Source organism: Callorhinus ursinus, unplaced genomic scaffold (assembly GCF_003265705.2).
Source record: "Callorhinus ursinus isolate GAN/ISIS: 27379988/994484 unplaced genomic scaffold, GSC_fseal_2.0 scaffold4, whole genome shotgun sequence".
Taxonomy (NCBI): domain Eukaryota; kingdom Metazoa; phylum Chordata; class Mammalia; order Carnivora; family Otariidae; genus Callorhinus; species Callorhinus ursinus.
In genome coordinates this window covers 19,193,595-19,207,792 of record NW_027397066.1, presented here as the reverse complement: position 1 = coordinate 19,207,792, position 14,198 = coordinate 19,193,595, and the positions used below count along the sequence as shown (strand labels likewise).

The 14,198-nt window shown below is 40.3% G+C and overlaps 1 protein-coding gene across 3 annotated transcripts in view; it reads left to right on the top strand.

The window, feature by feature from the left end:
• The window catches only part of PPARGC1A (PPARG coactivator 1 alpha), a 634,502-nt gene that overhangs the window by 331,832 nt on the left and 288,472 nt on the right, over positions 1-14,198 (top strand). For 2 of the 3 annotated variants that reach the window (XM_073891485.1, XM_073891486.1), the window contains exon 2: positions 1,732-1,899. The exons of the other annotated variant lie outside the window; for it this stretch is intronic. In XM_073891485.1, the coding sequence (XP_073747586.1) occupies positions 1,831-1,899 (69 nt within the window). In that variant the 5' untranslated portion in view covers positions 1,732-1,830. The remainder of the gene's footprint in view (positions 1-1,731; positions 1,900-14,198) is intronic. 3 annotated transcript variants of the gene reach the window in all.

Genomic DNA, 14,198 nt, shown 5'->3' with positions numbered 1-14,198 from the left:
CAAATAAAAGAGCATGAACTGGCATGAAGGAGGGATCTAGAACACTGCAGCCAGATCTGAGTTAAATCCTGGACCATCACCTGGGCAGATGTCTTTGCTTCTTGAATTCTTCACCTATAAATCAGGAGCATAATGATGACTTCATAGAATCTGTGTAAAGAATGAATGAGGTAAGGCTAATGAAACACTTGGAACAGTGCTGTGTACCTAGGTCCAAGCTCAGTAAATGCTGGCTGCTCTTATTATTATTATTATGGTGGTTGTTACTGGGAGGATTTTCCAAATAAGGCATGTGATAATTAAGCTCTATGTACAATGCTAGATCATAGCAGAAATACTACACTGGATTCTGGAATATTACAATCACTATCACTAGAGGTAGTGGAATGTATTTTGAGGCCAGTAACCAGGATGGAGAAATTACCCAAAGGCCTCTCATATAGTTTGCTGAAGGAACTAGCAACATCTCACCTGGAAAAGAGACACTTCAGCAGAGATTTGAGGCAGGGACCACTATTGTCCTTGGATCTTTGAAGGGTTGTCCTACAGAATAGATTTTAGTCTTATTCCTTATGGAATTAAAAAAAAAAAACAGTACAGCTATGGAAGTGACAAGCGGAAGGATATCGATTTATTTGGGGACAAAGCTATCAACCATGGAACAAGACTGTCTCAAGTCTCAAGAGGTGGTGAGTTTGCCATCTATGGTGGTTTAAGCATTGTTTGGAGGGGTATTGACAGGGTCATGGGGATTCAAGCATCGGAAGAGTGATTAGATTAGAGAAACCTCAAATGATACCCAAAACTGAGTTCTGTGATTTTAATCCTGGGTTCTCAAGGGGATGAAGCCTTGCAACCGTATTTTTACAAAGCTTTCCAGTTGATTCTGTTGTGCAGTCAAGTTTGAGAACCACTGTGCTAACTGAAAAGAAATAGGTGCTATTGACAGTAGCCCCAGCTAACACACCTTAAAACTATAGGTAATCAATTCTGAATAGCGAGAGAGGGTCATTTTGTGTGAGAAACTACTGAAGCAGGACAGAGTTTGGTTGGATCTGGCTTGGTTTAGCCCCACATTTTGAGGAGTCTGTCCAAACTGAAGCCTCTGATCCTTCTGGATAATCATTTGGGAAAAGGGTTGAGGTCCATGATCAAGGTTGATTGTCTGTGGCAAAACATCCCATGGGGAGAAACCAGGGACTGTAGGTGCTCAGGATTCAACTATAGGGATCAGTCTCTTTTTCACCCAAGGGAGTTTGCTATTTTTCATGTTTACTGGCTGCTGAGTGATTCATATGGTGCTGGGGGAGATGTGTTCAAATGAAAAGTGTTGCTTCTATGTAAAGTAGCTTATTACTTCCGTGATATTCCAGCCTATTGATACAACCCTGCAGAACAATGCAAATTCTGGTGTGTGTGTGTGTGTGTTTGTGAGTGTGTGTGTTGGGATGAGGAGACGATGGGAGCACACATAGAAATGCATATTTCTAGGAGAGCATGCCTTCACACTTCCCTCCTCTGACCTTTATGCCAGAAGCATAAGAATGACCCATTGTTCGCTGGCCCTGGAGCTTAGTTTTTCCTAATCTCTGGATGCTCAATGGCTGAGCTGGCCTCCTGCCTGGCCAGTTGGCAGCTGTCAGGGTAGCCCCATGTATCCCAGATTTATTCCTGTGTGGCTTCTCCCTGCCCGATCCCTCATCCTCTGGCCTGGCATTTTCTCCATGACAGTCTGCCCCTGAACTGTCCTCGCTGCCGCTTTGGTAAAGGCTTGCAACGAAAGGGAGGAACAGCCACTGGCGGATCCAGTTTGTGCAAGCAGCATCAGCAATGGATGAGACCTCCCCCAGGCTGGAAGAAGACTGGAAAAAAGGCCTTCAGCGAGAAGCGAGCTGGCAGGTAAGTGATGTCCTCAGCTCTGGACGGACCCAGATCTCTCTCTCCACTCTTTAGCCCAAGTGTAGGTAATTCACATCAGTCTGTTTGCAGAACTGCATTATTTGCAGGTACATCCATTTGGGAAAAGTCCTCATTAATTTCCATCTCTTTGTAAACCATGCAAATAAGACTCCAAATGAATTTACTCTACATTCTCAAGCAAGCTAATAGAGTTTTACAAATCTATAGATGTTGCTAAATTTATACTTTCTTAATAAAGGCCCTTGAATTAACAAGTTGCAGGTGTATATCAAAGGAAACGTGCAGATTTGGTTTGTGTGAGTACAAGTTCATTATAATATAAAAATTTAATACAACACCTGTCATCAGACTTACTTTATGGTGTTATAGTAGGTTGGAATAAGGGGCTTGGTTTTAACCTATTTTAATGAGGTGACCATTCTTTTAATGCAGCTTGCGTGCCTTTCTTATTTATGCTGAACTCATAATAGGTAGAAGCTCTGTGGTATGCAGAGAGTTCAAGCTAAAGGATTCATTTTGGTGTAGAGGCAGTTTTCATTAAAATATGCAAAGCAGTAATGTTTATACGTTACAATACCTATTTCAAATTAGCAAAATTATATGCTCCTGTCTCGTAAGCTGCCAACTGAAATCCCTTCCTAAATCCTGTTGAATGGCTTTGATTACTCTTCTTCACATTACACATTACACACCTCTAATGCATATTTTTATGCATCCACTGCATTGCTATTTAATTAGACAACAATATTGAAGAGCGAAGCCAGAGCTTTTTTTTTTTTCTTAAATGCCGCTGCCTTATGGAGAAAGAACACTTCCATGCATGAAGCCTTTCTTTTGGATGGTGTTGGATAAAGTGAAACTGTGATTATCCATTTTGTCTATAGCAGAATGTTTCACAGAAAAAAATGGTGATTCAGGAATTAGTTGATTTTCAACATCAATTATAAAAAATAATTCTCTCTTTTTGTAAAAAGAGGGAAACTTTTCATAAAATTTCTCCTCTGCAGGAGAAATTTTAGAGAAATGTGGCACTGATATTGACAGGTATGTTCTGTTCTAAGCAATGTGATGTTAAGTAAGGAGCTTCCGAAAAAAACATCCTCCAGCCTGCCATGAAATTGGCGTCCTTCCACTTTGAGTGGGAGCATTATTTAGGAAGTAGGAAGGGATACAGAATGAATCTCTGTGTGCTACTTTGAGAATATCATGTGGTGGGTCTCCAGGGGGTCTAAACAAATATTCAGATATTTTATGGTAGGTAGTTGTGACTTTAGGGTTTTTGTCTTTTGTTTATGTGTTTTTCTTTAGAAAGTTAGCATTTTATATATATAGTCTTTGCCTCAAGGGAGGATTAAAGGAGGAAGGATGTGAGCAGATGACTCAGAGATCTCTGTAGACAAAATATTTAAATTAGAAACATGAAATCCAAATGTTTATGTAAAAAAGCACATGTCCTATAATGTCAGCATTCATGAACCTTTAGCTTAGTAATTTCTCAAAGGCAAATAATGAACATACGCTCTTTGCTACTTGCTTCCAAAGATGTGATCCTGTATAGCTGGTCAACCCTTGTCATTTGATAACTGAAGCTCTTCTGTATTGGAAGTAGTGCTTATGAAAAGGACATCCTAATCTCTGGCTTGGTCTTCCTGACTCTTGGAAATGCATGGCAGTGGATGGAAAATATGTCAAGTGTGTCAGCTCCAGCTTCACCTGCCTCCCCTCTTTGAGGATTGCCCCTGCCCCCACCCTCCAGTCGTCAGTATGGCCAGGCCAGGTCCCCATATGCACAAAGTCTCCCCACTTCTGCTGACAGTCAAGCTGTCCCCAGGGGAGGAAATGAAATCTGATGGCACCAGATGCAAGGGCTTTGTGAGAATGACTTCCTTTAGCCATCCATGCTAGTGATGAAGTTGGCTTTTTAAAACAAATTGTGAGTGATGTTGAAGATTTAATTTAGCCAAGTACTACATTTCTTACTGGAAACGATCCAATACTTTCCTATCTACCTACTATTTACCAGTCACAGTGCTAGGGGTTTTGTGTGTGTGTGTGTGTGTGTGTGTGTGTGTGTGTGTGTGTGTGTGGTTGTTCATATCTTTGTAAGAAGCCTAGAAGGTTTATATGATTGCCTCCATTTTATGGATGAAGAAATGAAGACTCGAGGAGGTTATATAACCTGTCAAAAGCCATCCAGTGCCCACGTTCAGGCCTGTTTGACTCCAATGCCAATTCCACTTTTGTTGCTGTGTGATCTGAATTGAATTTTATCTCATTTTTTATCTCACGGAATAATAGTTTATGAGCAGCTGTGACGTGGGCAGGCAGGAAGCAAAAGGAAGAAAGGGAGAAAGCATGACAATCTTCTAATAGAATAATCAATCTCTGAATCATTAAGACTTTAATAAAATGTTTTGTAATAGTTTATTTTTTAACCCTTATTCTATACCAGGCACAAAGTTACATTTCTAATTCTTACGAGTACTCTGACAGATAGATATTATTTGATCCTATTGCACAGGAGGGGAGACTGAGACTCAGTGGTGTTAGGGCACATGGCTAAGGTCACACAGCTGCTAAGATGCTGAAAAGAGATGTGCATCCACTGAGACTGGCTCTCAGGCCTCTGCTCTTACACAAGGCTGCCTCTCGGAGTGTATTTTCAAATTATATTTTGATCGTCCATATTTTAACTATCTCATCTCACAATGATGTGATGGGATTTGGTCTTTGAGAAGTCCCCCTGATAGTTGTTATTTTTGGTTTTTTTGTGTGTTTGTGTTTTAAATTAAGAGTTGAGCAAAAATGGCTTGCTCACTCACTTCTTCAGAATATATTTTAATTGGATGCTGTTTGCCTTAAATGAACCAGCTTACCCATGGAGTTGGAAATGAAGTAGATGCAATTTCTAGAATCAACTGTAAATCTGAAAATCCATTTAGGCATATAACCTATACTGGAAAACCAACAGTGGCTGTGTCAAAGTTAATGCTCCTACCTCTTATAGCCCAGCTATGGGAGAATCTTGGGAACAGAAGTGGCGGTGGCTTATGCCACCAGGTAACCATCTGACCACTGGCAAACTTAAAGCAGAGACTTTGCTTCTTCACTTGTAAAATGAGGGAATTATGCTTGAGTGAGGCCTTGAAGGAAAGGTGGGAGGGGACATGCTGCTACTTTCTTGTTCTGGGCAATTGTCAGTTGAAAGACCTTATGGAGGGTCAAAAGACTTGTTTCTGGATAACATTGTATCTTGGGGTCATTTCCTTTAAAATAACTGATGTGATTGCAGTGTGGCCATTTTGAACTTGTCTGTCAATACTGTCTGTCTGTGCCTGTCTCCCCCACAAGATGATAAATTTCTTGGGGCAGAGATGCATCTTGTTTGCCTCTGTGCCTCTGCGCTTAGCACTGAGTCTGGCACACACTCAACCCCGATGAAGCTTGCTGAACTGAGGGAATTGCAGATGTGAGCTGGAAGAAAACTGAGACATGATCTGGCCCTGATTTTGCACTTGAAGAACCAAGGCCCAGGGAGGCCGAGTGACTGCCCCGAGTCCCACAGCTGGTTAGTGAGGGGCAGAGATTACCATTCTGAGCTTTGGCTTTCTTTTCTCTGGACCACTTCTCCACGAACTTCCTATGTCTCAACTTTCTCATCCATAAAATTGGAGCTAGACAATACTATCTGTGTCTGTTTAGGTATCTTTATTTATCATGATATCCCTGTCTGGACAGGTGCCACAGCATAAGTGTCAAGAACATGGGATTCAGAGCCAGTCTTCTGGATTCTAAACTTGGTGTCATCAGTGTCTAACTATGTAACCTGGTAAAGTTTTTAACCTCTCTGTACTTCAGTTTCATCCTCTATTCACCTGTAAAATGGACATAATTATCCTAGCTACCATATAGGGTTGTTGTGAGGAATAAATGTGTTAATTTATGGAAAGTGCTTAGAAGAGCACTTCGGTAAGTACTGTTAAGTGACCCACAGCGCACACTGTATGTGTCAGCTACTGTCTACCTGTTGTCTATGTAATATGTTCAGCTATTCAGTGTTTCTTTGAATACCTACTATGTGCAAAGCATATCCACAGTTAAGTGGATGAGAAAGTGGCTAAAGGCAGTGCCCTTGAACTTGAGGTCATGGTGGGGCAAGTGCAGCAGGTGGTTATAATTATAGAATAACCATAAAATGCTCTGTATCATGGAAACACTGAAGAATAGCCCCATGGAGGAGGTAATACTGGAGCTAATTAAACAAAGAGAAGGCTTTAAGCCAGACAAAGAACTGGGAAGAGCATTCAGACCGAGAGAGAACAGGTCAGAGACAGGAATGGGAGAGACTCTAAGGTAGGTGTTAAGCAGCCAGTTGTCCTAGGTTCTAGTCTTTCAAGGTGAGGAAGGAGTGGTGGGAGATGAGTCTAAAGAGGGAGAGAGTAGAAAGGTCCTATGTGGCCAGACCAAACAGCTTCAAATGGCAGTGGGGAGCCATGGATAGATTTGAAGCAGAGGTATGACGTAAGGATCATTTTTTTTTTTTTAAAGAAAGATCATTCTGATTTTAGTGTGGAGGATAAATTGGGGTATGGTAAGAGTAGAGGCCAGAAACCCAGTTAAGAAGCTGCTTCACTGTTTTAGTAAGGGCTGGTTGGATTATGGAAACAAGATGAGATGGAGGAGGAATTCAGAAATCTCTAAAAGATACGAACCTCAGGATTTGGTGATTGATTGATGTAGGGGTTGAGGATATGGAAAGAGTCAAATGGCCCCCAGGTTTTTCTTTAGGGTGTCTAGGTGGATCTGGGTGGCATTATCTGAAAAGAGATTACCAGAGAGAAGATGGTCTCTGGGCTTATGATGGGGTGGATAATAACTAACAAAATAGTGGAGAAGAGTTATAATATATATGAGTAATATAGTATTTTAGAGGATAAACAAAACCCTGTGAGGGCTCAGAAATCTCACAGAAGGTAATAATATCAGGAATACACTGATCAAGAGCTTACTTTGTGTCAAGAGCTGTTTTAAGCATTTTCCTTATATTAACTCATAGAATCCTTATTGTGGCATTAGGGAGATATGAGTACTATCTTCATTTTATAGATGAGGAAGTTTCAGAGAGGTTAAGAGCACTTAATTAGTACATGGGGCCTGGGCCAAAGCAGACTGGGTCCAGGGTTTGTAAGCACCGTAGGATTATGTCTAACCACATGGTGCGGGGGGCGGGGATGATTTTACAGAGTAGATGGCATTTGGGCCAGGTTAACATACACTGTATTATTAGTTTCAAGGGTAGAATTTAAGTGTTACAACCCAGTGCTCATTATATCAAGTGCCCTCCTTAATGCGCATCACCCAAGCACCCCATCCTCCTACCCACCTCCCCTCCAGCAACCCTCAATTTGTTTCCTATAGTTAAGAGTCTGTTATGGTTTGCCTCCCTCTCTGTTTTCATCTTATTTTATTTTTCCTTTCCTTCCCCTATGTTCATCTGTTTTGTTTCTTAAATTCCATATGAGTGAAATCATATGGTATTTGTCTTTCTCTGACTGACTTATTTCACTTAGCATAATACATTCTGGTTCCATCCATGTCATTGCAAATGGCAAGATTTCATCCTTTTTGATGGTTGAATAATATTCCATTGCATATATATGTACCACACCTTCTTTATCCATCCATCTGTCGATGGACATATGGGCTCTTTCCATATTTTGACTATTGTGGACATTGTTGCTATAAACATTGGGGTGCAGGTGCCCCTTTGGATAAATACCTAATAGTGCAATTGCTGGGATGTAGGGTAGTTCTATTTTTAACTTTTTGAGGAAACTTCATACTGTTTTCCAGAGTAGCTGCACCAGTTTGCATTGCCATCAATGTGTAAGAGTGTTCCCCTTTCTCCACATTCTTGCCAACATCTGTTGTTTCCTGTGTTGTTAATTTTAGTCATTCTAACTGGTGTGAGGTAATATCTCATTGTGGTTTTGATTTGTATTTCCCTGATGCTGAGTGACGTTGAGCATTTTTTCATGTGTCTGTTGACCATTTGTATGTCCTCTTTGGAGAAATGTTTGTTGATGTCTTCTGCCCATTTCTTTTTTTTTTTTTTTTAAGATTTTATTTATTTATTTGACAGAGAGAGAGACACAGCGAGAGAGGGAACACAAGCAGGGGGAGTAGAAGAGGGAGAAGCAGGCTTCCCGCTGAGCAGGGAGCCCGATGCAGGGCTCGATCCCAGGATCCTGGGATCATGACCTGAACCGAAGGTGGACGCTTAACGACTGAGCCACCCAGGTGCCCCTTCTGCCCATTTCTTGACTGGATTTTTTGGTTTTTTTGGGTGTTGAGCTTGATAAGTTCTTTATAGATTTTGGATACTCGCCCTTTATCTGATAAGTCATTTGCAAATATCTTCTCCCATTCTGTAGGTTGCCTTTTAGTTTTGTTAACTGTTTCCTTTGCTGTGCAAAAGCTTTTAATTCTGATGAAGTCCTGATAGCTCATTTTTGCTTTTGTTTCCCTTGCCTTTGGAGACGTGTCTAGCAGGAAGTTGCTGTGGCCGAGGTTAAAAAGGTTGCTGCCTGTATTTTCCTCTTGGAATTTGATGGATTCCTGACTCACATTTAGGTCTTTCATCCATTTTGAGTTTATTTTTGTGTATGGTGTAAGAACGTGGTCCAGTTTCATTCTTCTGTGTGTGGCTGTCAAATTTTCCCAACACCATTTGTTGAAGAGGCTGTCTATTTTTCCATTGGATATTCTTCCTGCTTTGTTGAAGATTAGTTGACCATAGAGTTGAGGGTCCATTTCTGGGCTCTCTATTCTGTTCCACTGATCTATGTTTCTGTCTTTGTGACATTACCATACTGTCTTGATGATTGCAGCTTTGTAATATACCTTGAAGTCTGAGGTGGAACATAATTTTTGAGCAGTAAAAGGCTGAGTTAAAATCAGAATCCCGGCTCTCCTACTTCACTAATGGTGGATATGCTTTACATGAGGCAGAGAGAACAGTCTCTTGTACTTGTCTCTTTCTGAGTTCAACAGGTCTCCCAAGGTTATTGGATTAGCTGAGTTTCTCAACGTGGTGCAGGCCAACTCCATTGCTCCCAAAAAGGTTGCACATGGTGAAGGAGGCTTCTAACAAGTCTTGCCCAGTACTCATCAGTTCTGTGTCCAATAGGCTATGATGTATGGGAAATGGTAGGCCTGGAAGCTGGAGGTCTAACTAGGGAAGGTCTACTGGTCCTAGATGTGTAGCTTCAGGCAAGTCCCTCCCTCTCTGAGCTGTTTTGTTCTCCATAAGATGGGAAGCAAAAGATCTACCTCCCCGGTAAAAATTCAGTGAAATACTGTGTGTTTGAAAGAACTTTGTCTGCTGTAAAGCATCACATGAATGTAAGATTTTATTTCCACTAATTGAAAATAAAGCAGAATTGTGTCATTGAAATAATGCCAAATACAGAAATAATTTTGTGTACTCTCTTCCTCTTCCAATTCCCTTCAAATTCCATTACTATTTGCGTTTTGGTTTCCATGTAGGAAAGAAAATAAATAGGTTTGATGGTGTTTTCTGTTCTCAGGAAAGGATTCATTTTTTTAATGTTTGAGGCACCTTACATTGGGATCAAAATGGAATAGTGACTCACATTTTGAGTTTACTTCTTGTTTAGAGAAATCTGCTTCAAGATACCAAAGTAATCTATCAGGTGATTAAATGGTGTTGTTGGGTCAAAGTTGGCATCTGAGGTTGTAGACTGACCAGTTCTAACTTTATGTCAAAGGTGCAATGGACCTAGCAAGAAACATTTGAACATAGACCATGTAAGAGTTTAGTTAGTTAGAAAACAAGTTCCTTTTCTTCTTCATTGTTACATTTCTGACACAATGGTATGTTTAAGAAGACTCCTTTCCTTGCTGGTTGTAGTTTTTTGTTGTTGCTTTTTAAATTATGTGGGACTCATTCACTCATTCATTCATTCATTTTGGTCCAGGAAAGTAAAGTGTTTGATGTATTTCTTAGATTCAAATATCATAGCTTCATAAAGTTAGAAGAGAGCCTGGGGTAACCTGTCGTTGTTTGTTTCCACCCTACATGCTCTTCACTCTGAGCAGAAGCAAGTCCAAGGGTTGAAGATAGATGACCTTATACAGCTTCTCTCCATAGCTCATTCTTAGGTCTAACAAACAATTCTTAGGTTAAGGAAATTCTTCCTTGGGGTGGATTTAAATGGCACCCTTTGCAGCTTAGGACCAGTTCTGCTTCTTCATCCTTCCTGGAGGTGGAGAAAAACAACTCAGTCACTGTCCTCAGGAATCAACCTTCCTGGCCCTGAAGATAATTATGAAAGCAGCCCTCAGCTTTTGCTTCTCAAAGCTAAGCAACCTAAATCCTTAGGTATAATTCTTCATTTCCATCTTCTTGAGTTTCTCTGAACCTTCTCCAAGTCTGCTTATTACCCTTAACTTCTATAGCCTAGAAATTTTCAAGAAAATCCAGCTAGGGCTAACCAGTAGTGATCATCTGCTCATTCATTTAGTCAGCTAAGACACATTTATTGAGCTCCACATTTTAAATACTAGACCTCTGGGCAAAGCACTGAGGGTACAAAGATAAGTAAAAACAGCATAATGTAGCACTTAAGAGCCAGGTTCATATCATGGATCACCGCTTACCGGCTGTATGACCTTGGGCATGTTGTTTCAACTCTATGTCTCAGTTCCCTCATGGGCAAGATGAGATAATGGTGGTATCTATCTCATAGGGTTTTTGTGAGGATTAAATAGATAAATACATGCAATACACTTGGAATAGTGGTTGGCACATAGTTATGGCCATGTAACTGTTGATTATATAAAATAAAAATTAAATAAGATGCAGACCCTGCCCTTGAGCTGTACCCAGTCTAGTTGGAAGGATAAACTAATAAATAAGCATCTAATTACAATTTGGTATGTTCAGTACTTTAGCAGCATGTGCGATGGAAGTTCAGAGGACCAAGAGGAATTGTGACTCAGGGTATCAGGAATGACTTCATGGTTCAAGGAAGGTAAACTGTTTGATATACTTCTTAAATTCACATATCATTGACTTATAGGCTGGGAGAGACCTTGGGATGACATCTCATTGTTCATTTTCACCTTGCAGATCACTGAGTTGGATCTTAGGGGAAGAGTAAGGGATTTCTAGGTGGTGAAGAGGGTGAAAAGGCATTCTAGTCAGACAGAGCCTTGTGAACAAAGAACTGAAAGAGTAAATGTTGGCACATGTTTGAAAAACGGTGAGTGGCTAGTTGTGTCATGGGCATGGCAGGCTATGAGGCTGGGAAGAGCGTCTTCCATCTGGGTGGCATCAAATCGTGAATGGGGTTGGAGGCTTTGGCTATCTTATCCTTAACCTAACCCATGCTCATGAAGCTTTATTTTTTAAAAGCTGTGGATCAGTCAGGGAGGCTGCCAAAGCATTTCATGTTTCTCGTCTAGTAGTTTTCTTACTCTGTCTTGGATCAGAGTTATGTGTCAGTCCCTGGAGGCCAGAACCTGAATCTTATTCATTTCCTTTTTTCTCTCAGGTCCTAGCATAGTACCAGGCATGGAGCAGGCTTAAGTCATGTGTGTTGAAATAAAGTTTGCTGTGTATAACCAGTGCCCTTGTTTGCCTGGTCTCGGACAGCCAATTGTGTTTATGCATGAATGAACAAATGCAAATAAATGAATTCAGGGATTTTTTTACAGTTTTCAAATTTGACTCAATTTTGAGCACCTCTTGGGAAGGGAATAGTTTTGTGTAAAACCCCCCAAACCAATATGAGAAACAAATCCTCCCTGTGGTGTCGTTGCCTTTTACATTCAGTTTCTTATACTCCTGTATGTCACGTTCCTGGCTGATTATTTTGATTGGGGCTTGGTGAGCCTGGAGTGAATTTAAGATTTACATTTTTCCCTTCTTGAACTCCTTCTTGAGCAGGGACTTACACAGGTCACAGTCTATGCTGACAATGGCTAAAGAACGTTCACAATGTGGAGGGCAGATTTTAAAAGAAGGTTGAGGGAAAAAAAGGCAGCTCTTGAGCATCTAAAGAGACAAATATGTTTTACATCAAGTTCCCCTGTTGAAAAAATGTCAAAAGAAGTGAGAAATACTCAAGTTGTAGCAGCTGGTTGAATGCAGTGATTCTCTCACTTAGGGCGCAAAAGCCACAATTTTCTATCTAATTCACTACTCAATCATTCCATGGCCCCTGTCTCAAGCTCAATTTAAGCTCAGTCCCCAGTACACAGAGCCACTGTACAGTGTATAAAGAAATGACTGGCTGAAGGGACTGAGGGGAAGAAGGAGCCATGTGGTGACCCAGAGCTTGAGTTACCAAGTGGTCCTGGGATCACATGGCATCTCTCTCCAAGGCCTCTCAGAAAGTCCATGTACAATAGGTCATTTCTCCTTTCGCCTTTAAATTGTGATTATCACTGCCTGATAGGATAATATGATCAGGCATAGTCTGATGCTTCTGTTCAAGTGTTTACCACATGTATTGGGGAAACAGACAAATTTACTGGAGACTCGGGGGTAGTGCCTGGATTGAAAGTTTGCTGCCTCAAGGGCTTTGAATTGAAATGGAAACAGGCTGGCTCTGCAGAACTCTATTACTGTTGATGACTATTTGTCTTTTTCAGAGGACTTTGGGTGAGCAATAAATATGACTGCTCTTTAGGGAGAGCCTCCTAGAAACTGTTGTATCTTTCCTTACACATGTCAATTGTATTTCAGTTTTCAAAGGCACTTTTCCACTTATACTCCTTTTTCAATCTCCTAGAAGCCCTATGAAGGAAATGGCAGCAATGTTATTATTACCAACTGTCAAATGAATAAACTGAGGGCTGATAGGTTAAGAGCCGTGCCCAACAGGACCAGGACTAGAACCTGAGTACGAAGTGCAATCCTGTGCTTGTTCACTCAGATCAAGCTGCCTCTCTGTTCACTGGTCAAGGGTATGCTTTCCTGAAACTTGTCAAAAATTGCATTCTTAAATTCATACCTAATTAGCCCCAATCAATTGTCCCCTTTCTAAAAAAGTGTGACATTTAAAGCTAAAAACTTTTATGTAACTGTTTCTGAGGAAGAGCTTCGCTCCCTAACACCAACAATGAAATTGTCTGGCGAAAAAGCAAGATGTTCATGTTTCTCCATGCTGATCATAATGCTTCAGGCATGGGCTTCATGCAGGGGTGGGAGTCCAGCAGGGCTATTACACAGTCAGTAACCCAGGGTATGCTGCAGAAATACATAATTTTGTGTAACACTCTAAGAGACTTTATTTTCAGCATTGCTGAATTTCTTTTTTTTCACACTGGAAAAGGAGGCACACCATCTCCCGCAACTCAGCTTCTTGCCAAGATGTGACTTAAATAGCATGAATCACCTCCACCCCACCTTTTGGCTGAATCAAATTTCAGTGAATCAAAAATCTGAATTAATGAGACCAAAATATTTTCTTGAGAAATTTTTGGAAATTGAAATGACCAAGAGGTCACATGACACAGCTTTGCTATTTGTGTGGGAATAATAATAACCCCTTAGATGCCTCGGTCTTTGAAATAGATTATTTTCCTTAGTAATTGATCTCGGTGTTCACACACGGCTTGAAGAACTATGGAGAAGCATCTTATGCTGTACTTTTCCTGCATCATTAATGTACTCTTCATGTCTGTGTTTCATTTGCCTAGAGTCAGCCTACTCTTTTCTCTCCCATCTCCTTTCTCAACCAAAAGTATAATAAAAAATCTTTTAAATGCTTATCAACTCACACTTACTTAACATTCTAGAATGTAATATTAGTTATATTATTTATAAGCTTGAGCTCTAAAGTCAAACCAAAGTGAGGTTGAATCCTGCTTTGCTATTGACTAGTTGGCTAACCTTGGATATATTTCTGCTGTAGAGCCTCCATTTCATCACCTTTATATTTTTTTTTCATTTCATCACCTTTAAAATAGAATTACAATAGTAACTTTTTTCCTACAATAATTAGGAAAATTAAAGGAAGTAATTTACCCAAATCCTTTGGCAAAGTGGCTACCATATCAAAAGCACTCAGTAAAACTTAGCAATTATTATTATTATTATAAAGGTATTTATATTAAGACCAGAATCATGACAATGCTGTTCATGATCCCATTCATGCCAACCTACTAAGAAGTAAAATATAGAAAAAGATAAAAAATTATCATATCAGTTAAAATTATTGTTTACATAGTAAAGCAAAGATATTTAG